Here is a 19,450-nt window from a genome sequence, read left to right as displayed (position 1 = left end):
CAACACTAGGAGATGGATGTACCAGAATAAGTGTGAAGAACCAGTGTCCACTAACTGTTGATCATCCTGTAGCTGGTCTATACACTGTTGGGGGTGTGACAGGCAATAATGTCCAGCAGAGCAGGTTGCCTTACCACCAACCCTTCTCTATAAGTTATGGAGGCTGACTATGTCAGCTTAGTTTACACAAAATGTATGTACTGCTTTTATTATAAAGGTTGCCTTGTGGGAGAGATCAGGATGTCAGGCCAGACTATAATTTCTCATACTGAAGGTGTGTTTGTAAGGCATTAATAAAAAAGGGCATTTACTTGGATTCTCCTTTAGCTATAACTGTAGAATATATATGATTAGTTGAATATTAGTGAGAATGACAAGCATGGCAAACTGAAGAAGTTATGTCTGTATGTCTATGGAAGTTCTCTGCATCCTACTGCTGGCTTGTGCCTCTGAAGCTAAGCATGGTCGGGCCTGGTCGGTCCTGGGGTGGGAGACTACAAGGTCAGGCCTGGTCGGTCCTGGGGTGGGAGACTACAAGGTCAGGCCTGGTCGGTCCTGGGGTGAGAGACTACAAGGTCAGGCCTGGTCGGTCCTGGGGTGAGAGACTACAAGGTCGGGCCTGGTCGGTCCTGTACAGGGTTCTGTGATTTGGATTGGATGGTAAATGGGTGCTCAGACTGTTTGTGGTCACCACAGGTCTCATGTCACTGATTGTAAATGGTGTTTACCGGTGTGATCACAAAATGTAATCTCATAACAGCATGGACACCTAACCATCCTCAACTTCCAATTGGTTGATCTTCTCTCCTTCTCCTGTAACTATTTCCCAGGTTGATGCTCTTAATTAGACTTTTTTTCTCAGGCAACACACCTGGTAAAATAACTCACCTACCAAACATGTTTCATTCATTTATCTTAATTGCTCTATTTCTCTTGTATGTTTCAGTCCATTCCAACACTCAACTGTCTTATCTCGTTTTTATCAAAGCTGTGATGTTGCAGACCACCAAAGGACAGACAGGGCCCATTGCAACGGTACTGGGACTGAAAGATGTTAACAAAACAATATATCCGCTCACATCTCCCAGTAATTGGGGAAAACTGGTGAGTAGGCTGGCTTTTACAATCATTTGCTAGTTAAAATTCTCCAGGTTACATGGTGAAACATGTCTCTGCCTTTATGCAAGGCACCTAATCCTAAACACTACTGTAAATTGCCCTGTATAATAGTGTCTGATAAATGACTCAAATGTAAACGTGTACAGATAAACGGATGGGTTGGGTGATCAATTCCAAATAAAAAGGGCCTTGCTGCTTTAGGAAATCTGGTAATAACCAGACAAACAAGTAATAACCAGACAAACAAGTAATAACCAGACAAACAAGTAATAACCAGACAAACTGTACAGTGTACAGTATAAGTGTCAGTTTTGTCACAGTTTGTCACTCACCTGTCTCATAGGTTTCCATTCTTCATCTCAACCTCTTTGCAGGTTAACTGCTTGGAGCTCTACACTCTGTCCCCAATTCAGTGTCCTGGATCATGATGTTCCCCCGTGGGTCCTGACTACTGAGAACACGACCGGGCTAAACGTGCTCATATGACATTTGTCACCTATCCTTCTACTGATACCAAACATGCATCTGTGTATTCAAATATTCCATACTATTACTTGGATACTGCATACCACATAGTCTCCAACTTAGTTTTTATGCTGCAAGTGTTTGTGCCGGGGGAGAAGGGTCAGTCTGATGTATCCTTTTGGTGGAATGCCCCTGCCAATTACTGTGGTGTCCTGTTGACTCTTAAGATAACCGAAGTCTTTGGACTGTGTTTTAGGATTACCTGGCCTGATGTCTTCTAGTTGTCCCTGCTCAAAGTCCACCTGGTTGTGTTGCAGACCTACAAAGTGATGATGAGCCATCTGGTCACCCATCTTTGTCCACCTGGTTGTGCAGCTGATCTGGATTCTGCCTAAAGACTCAGCCCACCTGAATTTACGGACCCGCCAGTATTTGGAACATACAAAAATATTGGACCAAAAAGGTCATGTATTCTTATGAATTTCCCCCAGAACAGTCGAGGGGGCCCCTCAAACTCTGTCCACTCTCTAAGTTTTTTCTTAGGTCCCGTTCCCACTAGTGCCAATGCAAAAAGTGTTCAATAAAATGAATTTGATGAACAGATAACACCAGTGGGTGAGTGGAACAATTTATATCCCACCCAACATACAGTCTGTATTCCAGGAAATAAATCCTGCTCTGATTTGTATTGAACACTGATACAACCTTAGAGCATGAATATTTACAGATGACAAAGGAGAACCACTAGATAATACACACAGAAACTACAGCAATCAGTGTTAAATTGTAAATGAGTGCTGACAATCTTTCAAGCAGTAGATGAACACAACTTACTAGGAATGGATTGGGTGGACAGCCTGGCCAGCCTGACCCTCAACAACCAGTAAAATGTTTTATGTTCTAGTCCATTTGTTTATATGTGAGAATCACATGAATGCATGGACCTGTATAGGTCACTTATTTTGGGGTCATGATTTTTTCTAAAAATCACCAACATTGTCAGACTGTGCCAGAAGAATTAAAACTCCCCAGTTTGAATCCTGCCTCGGTTTGAAATAAAATGTATTAAACACTAGTGTGAAATGTGTTATTTACATTAGTGATGAAATGAAGGTCTTAATGTTGTTAACTCTATCACCTGATTAGTACTATAGAATTATAAACTGGGTTGTTCAAACACTAAATGTTGAGTAGCTATAGGATCTGGTACAGGTTAGTAACAGGTTTATAATAGTAATAACACAGGACGTTTCAGGTGACTGGCTGATATATAATGTGAAGAAGTGTATCCAGGCATTTTGCATCACATCATGCCTAAGAACAGACCTTAGTTGTCGTATATTGGTCATATACTACACCCCTTCCTGTCTAATTGCTGAAATATTTTACATTACTATGTATTATTCTGAGACAATTTAAGTATGAATATTGAAGAATGACTGACAAACAAAAAGATAATTCAAGTAATTGTATTAAATATGGAAACACATTAAATGCATGTCAAACAGACATATAGACCATAAAGCCCATGATAATGACTGAGTCTGTAGATGTCAAAGCTGTATTCAATCACAGGACAGCATCCATCCAGACTGGAAAATAGTTATTGTTTCATAGAGAGGATAAAACAGGCTAATATTAGCTATTATGGAAACCAGTGAAGCTTTGTGCCAAACTGATGGGTTGTTTTTCAGATTGCGTGTGATTGGCTGGAACTATAGAGGTACTGGGAGTAGTAAACTGATTTAGGAGGACATGCCCTGAAATTAGTCTGACCCTCTGTTCCCTCAAGGTATCTAGAGTGTTTCCCTCTGCACCCTCATGTGTCTAGGACTTAAAGAAAATCAGCAAGAATTAAAATGTTCAGTCTTAACAGATCTCCATGTAGCTACTACCAGAGGCAAGATATTGTAGATTTACTGGTTTGGATTCTGGACTAGAGATTACATGGTGGGTGGATGTTTGCAGTGGTTGTCAAAACTCCTCTAGAACCCCCAGTTATTCCATGTAATTGAAATACTCAACTGCTTACACACCTAATCTAATTAGATTAACAGTGCCAAAGAAAGAAATCAACAATCACAAATGAAGAGTTATAAATGTCTAGCCCTTGAATTGTAAATTGGGTATTTCAGGGCTTTAACCAATATTATTCTCAAGCAGCTAGCTGTCATACATCTTCCAATCACCTCTCCCTCCACACATTTTTACATTTTGGTCAGTTAGCAGGTACTCTGAGACAGAGAGACCAACAGGGGCAGTAAAGGTTAGGCTTTGCTCAAGGGTAAACTAAGAACTTTCATCTGGGAAATTTGAAAAAGCGACATCTCAGTTACCAGCCCAAAACTCAGTTATCCTTCATGACTGGATGATATGAGCAGAGGTCTTTCACAGGTAGATGCATCCGTAGTTTCCACCACCCCAGATATATGAACTCCTTTTAGACCCAGTACCTGTGGTAGTCTGCAGCATCCAAGCTCTGAATAAACAGACAGATATGGTCACTGATGGAATGGACAGGAACAGTATAGACATACAAACTAATTATAACATATGAACAGAAGGTTTTTTCATTAGCCAATAAATTGTTATTAAACCTGTTATTTTACTGGGTAAATTATAAGGCCCACATTTTATATTTTGCCATGACATGGTCTAAAACCCATACTCATACCATCAGTGCCATTGGATCTGTAGGGATCAGTCAGGACCCTGTTTAACAACCCATCCAAAAGTCAGCACAATGTTCAGGACACTCCCAAATATGGACCTACCCTGCTAACCTGAGAGACCAGCCAGCAATGGGAGACTGAGAACTTCTATAGACAGAACTTCAGTATGCCATGCTTACCATTCTCACAAGTACTCATGTCATCGCTACCTGCTCTGCTGTACATTGCCTCTCACACCTCCAACAGTGCCTGTAGACCAGGATGATCTACAGCAAAGGTTGGTGGTTAGGCTACCTGCTCTGCTGGACATTATTGCCTGTCACACCTTCAACGGTGTACAGACCAGCTACAGGATGATCAACAGTTGGTGGGCACTGGTTCTTCACACTTATCCTGGTACATCCATCTCCTAGTGGTGATCACAAAAAACTGAGTAATTTGTAAATCAGTATTCAAGCAACTGGCCTAGAATCAAGGCAAATTCGCCAATTTAGGCTATATCAGTATCTGAAGCAACTACTGTATGGAGTGAATTAAATAAACACAGGATTTATTTGCAGCTACGGTTGCACTTGTTTACATTGATTAACTAACAAGATACTGGTAGCATTTCTTTTTACTAACTGTTAGGTATGAGACTAACTTAGCAAACATTTGGTTACTTTCCTGTAATTTAGCAAAAACAATTGCTAACTCAGCACACATAAGTACCTATAGGACTGTAGCTAGCTACTGTATGTAACATTTTGCTGTCACATGTGTCCACAGTGTCATCATGTTAATTTGGTTTACATACAACAAGCATCTAGATATCTAACATACATATAATACGAAAGTAATGATGTTCACTTAACAAAGCTAATTTAGCTAAAGCTCTTACCTAAATCAAAAGGATGTGCAAGACAGGATGTCCTGAATTACAGCCCATACCCCGGCCCGACCCCTTTGAGGCGGGTGGCAGCCTCTCTCAGTAATTCTGAGAAGCTTTTCTAGGAGCCATAGTTATTTATTTTATATGGACTTGAATGGCATTCCTTAACCCACAACGTTACCAGCCCATCAATGTCACGTGTGTAAAATCAGTGCGTGCTACCGCCGCCTGGAGGCAAAACATACAAATCTCCAAACACATTTGCAAATCGCAACACTCATTTGCAGATCACAGCTGCGGTAGAAGTGGACTTCCTGGAGTAGTACGCACAGGGGTGGAGTTGGGGAGGAGTCCAATAGTTCATTATCCACCTCGACCATGAACGGCTTGAGTGGGTCCGGATGGCGTAGCAGGTAAGCGGTGGTGAACCTGCACTTCAGGTCAAGGAAGACCTTCTCTGCCTCCGTGGTCTTTGGTTGGCCTTTCAGCAGCAACGTGAGTGGCACTGCAATGGTCCTGAATCCCCTGATGAACCGGCTGTAAAAGTTGGCAAATCCAATAAAAACCTGCTGTTCCTTGATGGTCTTCGGAACTGGCCTTGACCTCACTGCCACCACCTTAAGCTCCTCCATCTTGACGCCCTCCAGAGCGATGGAGCTCCCCAGGAAGGAGACGATGGGATGATGGAAGGAGCACTTCTCGTAGAGCTGATGGTCGAGCAGACGTTGGAGAACAGCATGGATGTGGGACATGTTCCAAGAATGTCGGGGAGTTCGCCAGGATGTCATCGATGTATCCTACTACATACATCCACAACATATCCCGGAACACCTCTTTGAGGAAAGATTTGAATACAGCAGAGGCGTTGGCGAGCCCATATGGCATGACCAAATGCTCATAGTGGCCCGACATCATGCTGAATGCTGTCTTCCACTCATCTCCCTCCCCTATATGCACCAGGTTGAAGGTACTCTGGAGGTCCAGTTTGGTGAAGAAGCGAGACCCCTCAGCTGCTTGATGGCCGATGAGACGAGGGGCATTGGGTACCTGTACTTGATGGTTATGTTGTTCAGCCCCCGGTAATCAATACAGGGCCAAAGTCCCCCGTCTTTTGTTTTGACGAAGGAGAATGTGTCCCTCCTCCAGCATTTCCCTGATGTATGTCTCCATGGCATTGTTTTCAGCCACTGGGGGGGGGGGGGGTGGGGCGTGGCTTCTGGTATGAGGTCAATGGCGCATTCCCAGGAACAGTGAGGAGGGAGACACCTGGCTTTCTCGTTGGAAAACACCACACTTAGGTCTGCATACTCTGGCGGGATGTTGGCTTGGGTGGGCACCCTCCGGGCTCTCTACTGATGTAGCTCCACATGTGATGGTCAAACAGGTCTTCTGACACTCAGGGGACCATCCCAGGATCTTCTGCTTAATGGTCAAATATGTCTTCTGACACTCTGGGGACCATCCCAGGATCTTCTGCTTACTCCAGGCGATGTTGCTGAGTTTTTTTAGTTTTATTTGTTTCATTTTGTTAGTTTTTTGTGACTGAAGCTGGCTGTACTTGCTGTTAGCTATTTACGGTAACTCAAAAGTGTCATGAAGTAAGTTTAATAAAAATAAAATAAGATGCGCAAGCAGGGTGTGCGGTTGATTAAATCTATGAAATGATGTGAAAAAGCAAGTGTAATTAAAATAAATAATTGTAATAGATTTGATTCAATATTTTTTATATATTTTATGGTAAAAATATTTTGTTGTAACTTTTTTTCTGCTTGTAATGCCTGCTGCTGCTTGTCACGCCTGCTGCCAGGCAGCAGGGGGCCCCCACTCCCAACCGAGCCCCATGCAATTGCATGATTTACGTGTTGGGAAACAACTCCCCTGCCAGACTGCACCTTTCTGAGAGTACCCTTGGCTGCAGCCAGATTATTTTGTTCTTTTTCATTAAGTGTAATGACGTCTCTGAATTTGAAAAGAGATTGAACAACTTTTTTTGTGGCACTACTTGGGAAAATAATGATTTTGATGAAATTGAAAAACAATGACAGACAGTATAATATGTTTGTGTAACAGAGTATATCTGAATACGGTCCTGACCACGTAAATCAGCCAAATGTCTCCGGGCCCGGCGTCACCACGATTAGGATGTATTCATGTCAAACATCCTCATGTTCTCTTACTTTCTAAGGTCCAGATGATCCTCCAGGTCATCAACAGTCACTAAGTCCTGTCATTGGAACCCTTGTCTCCCAGCAGGGCTACCAGGTGACTCTCATGCAGAGGTGTAAAAAATACAAAGTGAAAGTAACTGGGTTCGGCTGTGTTCACTTTAGGGACGTACTTTAGGGAAGTATCTAAATAAGATCTAAGATCTAAGGAACCAGGTAAAGGAAGTCCAGTGGTCAATTAAATAAAAAGGGAGAGTGTAAATGATCATTTAAGGTCACTGGTAAATTATGAATCTGTTCACCTGGTAATTTAGCGCTTCCTTAGGAACTTCCCAAAACTGGTGAACACAACTAAGGGGAAACATGCACTGGGAACAAGTCTGACACTGGGAACAAGTCCGGAATGCGGACCAAGCTGCTGCTTCGGTCGTACAGGGACCTGACAGCCCTTAGCAAAGGACCGAGGACCCCATATTCCTGAAGCACTCTCCACAAGATGCCGCGAGGGACACAGTCGAATGCTCTACTGTATACAGCGCTGGTAGGGCACTGTTTCCCTCTCCTGAGGCGCCGGACGGTTTGCCAGAATTTTGTCAAAGTTGCTCTTTTATCAGCTTGAATCATTCGGCACCATTCTCCTCTGACCTCTAGCATCAACAAGGCATTTTCGCCCACAGGACTACCGCATACTGGATGTTTTTCCATTTTCACACCATTCTTTGTAAACCCTAGAAATGGTTGTGCATGAAATTCCCAGTAATTGAGCAAATTGTGAAATACTCAGACCGGCCCGTCTGGCACCAACAACCATGCCACGCTCAAAATTGCTTAAATCACCTTTCTTTCCCATTCTGACATTCAGTTTGGAGTTCAGTAGATTGTCTTGACGAGGACCACACCCCTAAATGCATTGATGCAACTGCCATGTGATTGGTTGATTAGATAATTGCATTAATGAGGAATTGAGCAGGTGTTCCTAATAATCCTTTAGGTGAGTGTAGGTCTCCGTATGTTCTCTGAAAACAAGCTGTCGGGGGACTTTTGGCTCTCAATACAGTAAATTAGTAGATTAGTGCAAGAAAATACTGTAGTTCTTTTTAACATAAATTACCAGTCAAAAGGTTTCCGACACCCCCCTTTTTCCATTTTCTATAGAAATGCAAGCGTTCCAGTCCAGTGAATAACCTGAAAAAGTACAAAGGTAAGTGGTAAACCGCCAGAGGTGATAAAAAAAAAATTGTTACCAAAAAGGCCTTTTTAAGGTAACAAGTAATGGGATGAAAACTTACAGTTGTTCTGCAGCAGTGGAAGTAAAAACTCCAGGCTTTATCAGTACTAATTTGGGAAGCTTATCATGGAATTGCTAGCCCAGTCTCAAGACTCAAATCCCATTGACCTGGGTTGGGATGAACTAGGCAAAAGGGTGAAAGCACAGCAACCTACAAGTGCAACACATTTCTGCAAAGGGGTTGGGAAGAACATGCCAAACAATATTTGATTTCCATTGTAGAAAGAATGCCATGAGTGTGTTTGGCTGTTTTGTCTGCAGAAAGGGGCTTCTTTGATGAGGCTAAAATGTAGATTACATTTTGTTAAACAAAAATACTTGTTTTTTGTCTCCAATTGTGTATTTGTTCTATGGTTTAATATATTTTTTGTATATTAAGGAATTAATACTCTGTTAATGTCAATAAAAACTTTTAATCAGAAAACTCAGAAAACTGAAATAACTCATGTACATAAGTATTCAGACCCTTTATGACCCTTTTATTTAGACCCTTTTACAGTATTCTGCCAAAACGATTCTAGTGTTGTGAATTGTTGTGGTGCAGAAAAATGAATCTTCACCCTAGTCCTGTGCGCTCTGTATTTTCCTTCATTCATCATTCCCTCAAACCCAACCAGTCTCCCAGTCCCTGCCACTTAGAACTAGCCAGCTGTTGTCCTTTAACTGCCGTTTGTCAAACTAAATGTCATATGCCTTTTACTCATGAGTGGATTCTTTCCAACCAGAGGTGTAAAAAGTACGAAGTAAAAGTATTCGGCTGTGTTCACCAGTTTTGGGAAGTTCTTAAGGACCAGGTAATTGACCAGGTAAATGGAGTAACTAACCATTGACCCTGATTAATAATGTAGGCTCTTCCTTTATATGATCACTGGTTAGTTTTGAACTCCTTTTGCCTGGTTACTAAGATCTTAATTAGACACATCCCTTAAGTGGTGAACACAGCCAAACCCAGTTGACTACTTTTAATTTGTACTTTATACACATCTGTTTCCAACCACTTTACCATAAAGGCCTGATTGATGGAATGTTGCAGGTATTGTTGTACTTCTGGCAAGTTCTCCCATCTCTAAAGATAAAATCTGCCACTCAGTTAGTGCGGCCATTAGGTTCTTGGTCTCCTTCTTGCCCATTTACTTAGTTTGGCCAGACGGACAGCTGTAGGAAGTCTTGGTGGATCCAATGAAACTTCAATGCTTTAGGTTTTTTTCATAACCTTCTCCAGTTCTACTGATTGAAGGTTTAGTCCTTATGTATTTCAAAAATATTAATTATCTGAAAAAGTTTTGGAGTACATTTCTTGTGTACTAAAATGTTTTTTCCAATTATACTGTTTCGAAAATAGTTGGGACGCTGCTATATTTAATTGAAATTAGTACAATGTCAACATATCAGATGTTGAGCCAGAGAAATGGTATTGCTTTTGGAAAAATGTATGCCCATTTTTAATTTGATGTCAGCAACACATTTAAAAAAGTTGGGCTTGGGGCAAGTTTCTAACTGTTGCATCTCCTCTTTTAACAAGATTCTCTAAGCGTTTGGGAACTGAAGAGACCAGATGCTGTAGTTTTGAAAGTGAAAAGTTTTCCCATTCTTGCTTGATATAGGATTTCAGTTGCTCAACAGTTCGGGATCACCTTTGTCATATTTTTCATTTTAAAAATTGGTGACTGCAGGCAGGCAATTTTTCCCGCTGCCCGAGAGCCGCAGCCAGCGCCGCCAGCTCCTCACGCTGCCCAGTGGCCGCAGCCGCCAGCTCCTCCCGCTGCCCAGTGCCCGCAGCCGCCCGAGGCCGCGGATGACTGGCCGCCGCGGCCCGAGCCGGCGGATGACTGGCCGCCGCCGCCCAAGCACGCGGTTGCCTGGCTGCCGGTTGACTGGCGCGCCCGAGCCCGCGGTTGACTGGCCGCCACCGCCCGAGCCGGCGGATGACTGGCCGCCGCCGCCCAAGCACGCGGTTGCCTGGCTGCCGGTTGACTGGCGCGCCCGAGCCCGCGGTTGAATGGCCGCCACCGCCCGAGCCGGCGGATGACTGGCCGCCGCCGCCCAAGCACGCGGTTGCCTGGCTGCCGGTTGACTGGCGCGCCCGAGCCCGCGGTTGAATGGCCGCCACCGCCCGAGCCGTGGATGACTGGCCGCCGCGGCCCACGGTTGACTGGCCGCCACCACCTGAGCCCGCGGTTGAGTGGCCGCCGCCGCCCGAGCCCGCGGATGACTGGCCGCCGGTTGACTGGCGCGCCCGAGCCCGCGGATGACTGGCCGCCGCCGCCGGTCCGGGTGTGGTCTTCAGGATTATTCAACCTTACTGTATGACCCCTTTGTTCCAACACAGGGTAAGGCCAATTACTTAATAGTTCCCCACTACCACAGCACATCCTGATTATGTCCCCTGCACCCAGTTGTTATCCTTGCAATAAAGATCCATAGAACAATGAATGTGTGCTACTAAAATACTTTGAAATAAGAACAATTCTATATATAAGGACACTGTAAGTGATTTATTATCCATAGTGTTTATGCACTCTGTGTATTATGAACACATATCCCAGAAAGTTGGGATTCAATATTATTTCAATATCATATTCAATCAATATTGAAATGTGTTATCTTTTTAATCACTGTGGCATTGTGGTATTTACAAAACATTTTGCATAACAGCCACCAGGGGGTGTAGTCACAAATGTTCGCTGTTTGGAGATTTGCAACACACACCGTTGGAGAAATGTTGTACTTAGAATGACGTACCTGTGACAATGTCTTCATGTTTGTACTGTCCTGTATCTAGTAAACTGTACTGAAACTGTACAGTGTCTAGCCATGACTAGAACTTCCGTCTGGAAATGGACTAGATTCTGTCAAGTGTAATTATAGTTAGCTACGATGACCAGCTGGCACATAGTATTTATGTTAGCCATTCACTACAGATATGCTACTATCATTGTCACAAATTATCATCATGCTGGCTGACCAGTTTTACTGGAAATTGTCGAGGACAAATCCTGTGGTTAGCTAGCCATGTCTGTTTCAGTGTTATTGGGTCAAAGGGATGTTAAATTCATATTTTTAATCAAAATCGATTATCTGGTTACAGATTTTATCTTTTTGTTCAGGGGGCTTGTGTAATGAATGAGTCAGGAGGTAGGATCTAAGCACAAAAGCGCTGTTTATTTTAAACCAAGCCACAGAATGTAGAGCAGGAGTTTTAGTCTTAGAGTAGGCAGTAGGAGTCAAAAACACAGGCACTAGTCAGCGGAGAGTAACAGTACAAAAGGGAACAGGCAGGAGACCACATCATCAAACAGATAGCTCAAAGTTCAAAGTTGAAACCGGATAATCAAATGCAGAAAACTACTTAAATGCTCAGAATGCAGATAATAATGGCAATACCTTGCAAACAAACAGGGGGACTGAAGTGAAATGTAAAGGGCAGTGCATAGCGTTAGGGTTAGGAGACAAAACTTCAAACACAAGTCTGGTACAAGTCTAAGTTATATTCCCTAGTCTTATTGACATTTTAACCACAATAAAAGAAAACATGAAAACAAAAGGAAAGAAATATGAAAGGGAAAAAAGAAGAATAAAAGGAGGTAAGGGGAAGAAAAGATGAGGGAACCAATTGGTTCTCCCCAAAACATGGTGTAGATACTCTATCCCTAGAGTCTTAGGATAAGGTCTAAAATTGTACCTTAAGGTTAATCTAATCAGAAACCAAGATAATTGAACAAAGGTCCTGTAATATTGATCATCTAGTTTAATCTACATAATTAGACCTAAAGTAGTTACAGAGAATAACCCAGGCTACCTGATATGATTCAATTTAAGCATAAAATCTGAATGACTAAAGTTAGAATTCCAATCAGATGAAACGAGTTCGGGTGATCTAGAGAATGTTCTGCATTTGTGTGATCTAGGGAAAGGGCTGTGTTCAGGTGATCAAGAGAATGTGTTGTGTTTGAGTCATCTAGGAAATGTGCTGCGTTCGAGTGATCTAGGGAATGTGCTGCGTTCAGGTGATCTAGGGAATGTGCTGCGTTCAGGTGATCTAGGGAATGTGCTGCGTTCGAGTGACGTTCAAGTGATGTCAAAGTGAATTAGTTATTCTTCAAAACAACAAGCACATTTGGATATGGAATTTGGGCAAGTATTTATTTGCTGCAATGTTCAGCCTTGTTCTTGGCAATGAGGCAAATGTTTGAAGGAAAAGTGGCAATTGAACTTTGTTAGGGTAATTCTTTATTAAAACAACAGTTAAAGTACCCCCAAGTAATGTCATTTGGTGTGGAAAAACCTGTATATTTATATTGACAGATAAAAAGGATTGTAGCTCCACATTTAGTTTGTTTGATTCCTCTGTACATAACATTTAGCAACTACTTGATACTGTACTCTGTAGTCCCAGATCAATCTTTAGCCAAAGTCAATTATTCACATATCAACTAGGCGTCATAGTAAAGCAACCATTACATTACACTCACTTATAGGTGAATAGGGGTCAGTATTTTCACTGAAGTTCCTTTATAAACAGTGAACCCAAGATAGAGTGGCTGAGTGAATGTGGTCTGGACTCTGTAGAGGAGGGTCATTGCGTCAGAGACACTGTAGAAGGACAGAGTTCCTGCCCTGTGGTCCAGATACACTCCTACTCTGGATGAGCGGGGAACAGGGATATCTGTCCTGTTCTTGTTGTGGTATAAACAGCAGCTGGATGTAGAACAGTATAACATCCAGGACTGATCATTATAACCAAACAAACATTTATTACTACCCCCTTTTCTGCTGATTCCTTTGTATGAGACGGCTACACTAACCCTCTCCCCACTCCACTCTACCTCCCAGTAACAGACTCCAGACAGACCCTCTCTACACAACACCTGGATAATATAAATAAATCTGTCAGGATGATCAGGATAGGACTGGACCTCATCACACCATGTCACCTTTCTGTTCCCCTCAGACAGACACAGGCACTGACATGCTGTATTGGGATCCAGTGTCAGCTGGCAGGAATCTGAGAAAATCAGAATCGAAATCACATTAATTTCCAAAGTACATTTACATATACACATCCTTTTACAACATGAAGTGCCTTCTGAAAGTAATCAGAACCTGTCACTTTTCTGACATCAATATACACTCAATGCATCGTAAGGTTAAAGTTAAAACATGTATTTAGAAATTTGTGCCAATTTATTGAAAATGAAAAACTTAATAATAATAATACTAATTCATGTAAATAAGCATTTTTACTCTTTCTCTTAGCACTCTACACTCCCTAGAAAGTCATTAGACATGATTTTGATATGTTCACACCTGTATATATGAGATCCTACAAGTCACTGTGAATGTCAGCAAAAATCAACATGTCTAAGGAATTCGCTGAGAATGACCTCAGAAGATACAGTCAAAATAAATAATCGGCAATGAGGTGACCAATAACCCAATAGCCGCTCTAAAATAACTTAATTGTCTTTCTGCAGAAATGGCAGAAAGACAGCCATCTCTGTAGCACTCCATCAATCAGGCCTTTGTGGTAGAGTGGCTAAATGAAAATCACTCCTGAATAAAAGGCATCAATAATCATGCCGTCTGAAGGACTTAGAGAATATGAGGGGGAAATGATCTGGTCCGATGAGACCAAAAGTGAACAGAGATTGGGTAGACTGGTCAGGAATGAGGGAACAAAAATAGAGTGGCCTAATAGCAAGTCTGTCAATGTCCATGAGTGTCCCTGACAAAGCCTGGACTCGAACCCCATTGGATATCTGTGGGGAGACCTGAAGGTCACAGTTAACTGAAAATTCTCATCCAGTCTGATAGAGCTTGAGAGGATCTACAAGGAAAAATGGGAGAAACTACCCAAATCCAAATGTACACACCGAAGAAGATTGAGAATGCACCCGCAGGTACAGTGTACTAAAAAAAATATTTATGTAGTTATGTACACAAGATATTTCCATTTTTTGTTTTAAAAAAAGAAATACATTTGTTATTTTGATTTCTACATATCAATGGGAAGATACTTTAATTATATCCATTACAGCTGCTTAGAGCGGACAACAATTGTGACAAATGTTTTTTAGAGAAATATGTATTTCTTTATTAATGTTTTCTTTACATAATTTTACATCAATTAAAGCTGTAGAATTTGTTGTTGCGTGATCATGCAGATAAACAACAATTATATTTTGTATAACTTATAGCTTTTTTGCTAATTTGTACCCGTAATTCTGTAGGGTACTGTACATGCATATATGTAGATGCATATATGTAGATGTAGGAAGAAGAGTTTTGGGAGTTGCATAATGCAGTTAATTCACCAATGAATGTATCAGGGTTTAAATGGAAGACTTTGTTTGCTGCCTTCAGTGAAAGCACATATGCCTTATTTATGTACTAGATAAATAGTTGTTTGGAGACTTTTTACTTACTATTGCATATGCATTTAGGTATGAATATAATTTATCTGTTATAACACGATGTGACACTTTTTTTATTTAGGGAAGAAATGATTCTGAGGGACCAGAGGCATTAGCCCAACTGACCCTGACTCCTACTGATGTTCCCCCTCAGCCCACTTCATCTGCTCCCCGGCAGCCATAACTACACCAGTGACCCGGAGGGGACGTCCCAGGGCCACAAGGAGCAGGTCCCTACCCAGACAATCTCGTGGGGGTTCACGATCTCGTTCCCCAGTCCAGACTCAAGCAGCACAGCCTGCCCTCTGGCCCTGGTCTGGCATCTGATTCATTGGCCAACCTAATGAATCCTGAGTTCTTAAGCACCGGTTATCACTTGTCCTGTGATCATTCCCACCCCAGCCCAGGGTTATTCAGACGTCTACTATCCTTGCAGTTTGGAAAATGTGGGACCATCCGGGAGGGAAGGAAGGATGCTCCGAAACCTACAGAGAACGCTATGGACAATTCATCTCAACTAGTTTCTATGAGTTGGATTAGAGAAAACATCTTTTTACAAAATGGAAGGACAGCCGTGAGGTCTCCATTCCATGTGTAGCAGTATTCACCCCTCTGTACTACGAAGACAAACAAGAAAGGATGGAACCCGGGAGAGAGTGACCATTCCCGTCCACACACCTGTTGTTGAATACAAGTACGTGGGAGGGTGGACCTATCACACAAACTCATACAGCCCGTCCCATAAGCCCGAGCTACATCAATGATGCTTGTGCGGATGACATAGACCCAGAACCGACTCAAAAGGCCACAAAAGGGCATTGAAGATGTGCAAGGTGCCATGGACTTGGATTGGAAAACAAAACACCATGGAAGTGCAAGGACTGCAATGTGCCTCCCTGCCTGGTTGTAGACCGAAATCGGTTCAGTGAGTGGCACGCATAAAAAAAAAGACGTTCTGTGTGATCACTTCAGTTAGTGAGGTTATATCAATCTACTGTGGGAAACATTACATTTGGTCTAAAACGTATGTTGACCATGATGCAATTAAAATGCAAAAAAACTGTGAAATAGATTTTTTCTTTGTAATGGGCAATGTTCACTGAATGAAATATCAAGTGAACTAAAAGCTCTGTAAGTCATATTTGGTGCATTTAGAGTTGTTTTAACACTAAACTCCCTAACATTTTCACATGCGTTTTGATTTTTTTCCCCTTATATTACAAATTATGACTCATGTAAGTGTGATATAACTGTCTCAAGAATAATTTCAATCTACTATAGGCCCAGCCTACTTTTTAACGCACAAAATTATTTTCTTTTGAAAACAAGGACATTTCTAAGTGACCCCAAACCTTTGAAAGGTGGTGTAAGTCTGCTTGCTGTGTGTGTGATTATATTTCCTTACATGTTAAGAAATCTTCTCTGGTCTTGGGGTGAGGAGGTTGTATCATCTCTACTGCAGTCACTATGGAGAAAAACATGACTCATATATGACTGGTCAACCACACTTTGTCCTCCAGAAACTAGCATGCTAACCCTCATACTAGCAGACTGATGCAGTTTTATCATCCAGACAAAAATACTATTATTTGCAGTGTATCATTGAATGTCTTTTAATGAGAAAAAAACATTGTTGGATGTTCTTAAAATGAATTTGACCAACCTTCCCAAGATATGTTGTCCATTTCCTTCTTGCATACATCCTGTAGTTGATCTTTCATTTCAGAGACCAGTTTATTCACATGCTCAAAGGAGATATGTGGATAGACAGTAATGCTGGGTATGGCTTTAGATTCATGGGAAACACAGAGAGACTGGAAACTCTGCAGAGAGGAAAACCAGTAGGATCTTGAACAAGACCCTGGCACTTTATATGACACCTAGCATCATAATCCAATAGGATTTTAGCGCAACATGTAATAACAGCTGTTGAAGTGTATGTTTTGTTTACAACACAGGAAGTCACGTTAATTCAAAGCACGACAGTAATTAGCCAATGGGCTTACAGTACTGTGATGTGTATTCCAGATTGCATTGTGTATAAAGTAGTGTTATGAACGGAAGTTTCTCTGAGATGAGATGTGATCGAGTTTGTAAGACAGAGTAACAAGTCTGTAACATCATTAAGTGTAACCAAACTTAGTCAAGTCAAGAGGTAGCCATTACAGAGTATTGTAAGGTAAGTTAGTGATGTCACCTGGAGGAAATGGATGTGATCCTCTGTGTGTGAGAGCTGATTCAACTCAACATCTCTCCTCCTCAGCTCAGCAACCTCCTGCTCCAGTTGTTCCAAGAGTCCTTCAGCCCGACTCACTTCAGCCTTCTCCTGAGCTCTGATCAGTTCTATCAACTCAGATCGCCTTCTTTCAATGGAACAGATGATATCCGTAAATATCCTCTCACTGTCCTCCACTGCTGCCTGTGCAGAGTGCTGTTAGGACACAGAGAGAGAAGGGGGTCCAATTTAACAAGCTTGTTTACTCAGCTCTCAGATGGTCTGTAAATCTGAATGTATATGTATATATAGCAGACTCAACATTCACCTTCAGAGAGTCCACAGCCTGTCTCAGCTCCTGAATCTCCTTCTCTCTCTCCTGGATTCTCTTCTGGGATTTCTGATGTTTGTCTCCCAACTGTTTCTGCAGAGAAAAACATGCAACAAATTAATGTATGCAAGTCATTTAGTATTTCACGTGTTAACTCATATTAGCCCTATAATTAGTATTAATCAAAGACACACTAAGTTTAGTCTCTTCCAGCAATGTCACCTTAGAATAAAGGTGATATTGTTATTGTAAATCATAACATAAACGTTATTAACATAATTAAGTACGGTATGTTGAAATGTACAAAAGTGTCATCTAACTATGCCTGTCTTACCTGTTTTTCAGTCCTTTCTGCTGCAGCTGAGACTGTATCATGTCCTTTATGGTCATCCATTGTACAAAGATAACAGATACACTGCTGATCAGTATGACAGTAAACCTCCAGTAGTTTGTCATGATTAGAACAGTTCTTCTCCTGTAGTTGAGAGGAGGCTTGGACCAACTTGTGTTTCTTTAACTGAGCTACTTGGTTGTGAGGCTGAAGGTGAGTCTTACAGAAAGATACCAAACATACTAGACAGGACTTAACAGCTCTGAGTTTTCTTCCAGTGCAGAAATCACACTCCACATCTCCAGGTGCAGCATAATTGTATGGAGGAGGAGCACGTTGGAATCTTCTCTCATCCACCAGGGTTGTGCTCCTGTTTAGAACAGGTGTTGGTATGAAGGTCTGTCTGCACTGGGGGCAACTGTAGATACCCTTGTCATCTTCTTGATCCAAGCAGGCCTTAATACAGCTCATACAGTAGCTGTGTCCACATGGAATAGTCACTGGATCCTCCATTAGATCCTGGCAGATCGAACAACCTTTAGAGTCTATGGCCTCTGCCATTTTTAACACCCACTAACACACTGAGCAGGGGAACCAGAGACTAGTTACATAGTCTTAGTTTTTTCTGAGAAACAGGAGTGGCCTGTTATTCTTTCTGTAGTTTCCTGGTTCTATGGTGTTTTCAGATGCCAGATATCAGGTCTGGCAAGCTAAGAGCATGATAGGAATGTCACAGCCAGACAGTAAATATTTTCTTGGAATTGTGTAACAACAACAGGCAGTGACAAGGACAAGTCACAGTGCTATGAAAAGGTAGTTTTTATAAAGCCATTGTCACGGAAACGCCACCAGCACCACCCCCTACGCTCCCTGACCGCTCCCTGTACGCTCCCTCTACACTCCCTCAACACTCTCTGAATGTTCCATCTACGCTCCATCTACGCTCCCTCTACACTCACTCTACGCTCCCTGTATGCTACCTCTACGCTCCCTCTACGCTCCCTGAATGTTCCATCTACGCTCCCTGTACGCTCCAATTTGCTTCATTGCACAGTGAGAATTGCCATTTGTACTTGCATTTGACTCATCACAAAACTTTTTCGCACATACATTATACTTAATACTTGTATATTGTAATGGCAATTCCATCTAATATAACTCCTACTAAGGAAGGTAAGACAGAGATCATGTGCTCTTCAACACAATTACAGTTTATTGTATAATATTTGCAAATAGAGACAGAGAGAAACTTACACAAGATCAGTGAGAGTCTGTCTGAAGAACAGTTCAGAAAATGTCCTTTTTGTATAGGTAAGAAGCTGTGACAACATCTCACAAAATAACTGACATTTTATCAATACATGTTAATCTGGTTTGAACCAGTTAGGTTTATTCCTCTTATCAGTTACGCTTTCCACCCATGGTTCACCCAAATGCAGGTTGCCCACCTGCATTTTACAAATACTTATTGGGTTTAAATGTCCACCCATGTCTTGTCCCTCTCTTAATTACGACACCAAGAACATATCTTGCATTCTTCCAAGTTGGCTAAATACAGGTTTGGAACCTTTCTAATTAGC

The 19,450-nt window shown here is 41.9% G+C and overlaps 1 protein-coding gene and 2 long non-coding RNA genes across 3 annotated transcripts; 1 reads left to right on the top strand and 2 right to left on the bottom strand.

Annotated features, from left to right (window-relative positions):
* Positions 1 to 3,038: 3,038 nt before the first annotated feature.
* LOC117594503 lies at positions 3,039 to 8,476 on the bottom strand. Its single transcript, XR_004575754.1, has 2 exons — positions 8,404 to 8,476; positions 3,039 to 4,063 (listed from the first exon to the last, which is right to left on the bottom strand). It is a non-coding gene; the product is annotated as an uncharacterized LOC117594503 (long non-coding RNA).
* On the top strand, positions 8,339 to 16,210 carry LOC105027637. The gene is made up of 3 exons (XR_829311.3): positions 8,339 to 8,493; positions 14,387 to 14,480; positions 15,076 to 16,210. It is a non-coding gene; the product is annotated as an uncharacterized LOC105027637 (long non-coding RNA).
* LOC105009910 (tripartite motif-containing protein 16-like) lies at positions 12,174 to 18,816 on the bottom strand. The gene is made up of 6 exons (XM_010899810.4): positions 17,874 to 18,816; positions 17,537 to 17,632; positions 17,191 to 17,424; positions 16,657 to 16,816; positions 16,399 to 16,458; positions 12,174 to 13,585 (listed from the first exon to the last, which is right to left on the bottom strand). The coding sequence occupies exons 1-6, from the start codon at positions 18,429 to 18,431 to the stop codon at positions 13,053 to 13,055; spliced, it is 1,641 nt and encodes a 546-aa protein (XP_010898112.1). The 5' UTR covers positions 18,432 to 18,816; the 3' UTR covers positions 12,174 to 13,052.
* Between the last annotated feature and the right edge of the window lie 634 nt (positions 18,817 to 19,450).

Source organism: Esox lucius, chromosome 5 (genome assembly GCF_011004845.1).
Source record: "Esox lucius isolate fEsoLuc1 chromosome 5, fEsoLuc1.pri, whole genome shotgun sequence".
NCBI classification, from domain to species: Eukaryota; Metazoa; Chordata; class Actinopteri; order Esociformes; family Esocidae; genus Esox; species Esox lucius.
The sequence above is the reverse complement of the archived record's forward strand: the minus strand, read 5'-3'. Positions and strand labels throughout refer to the sequence as shown.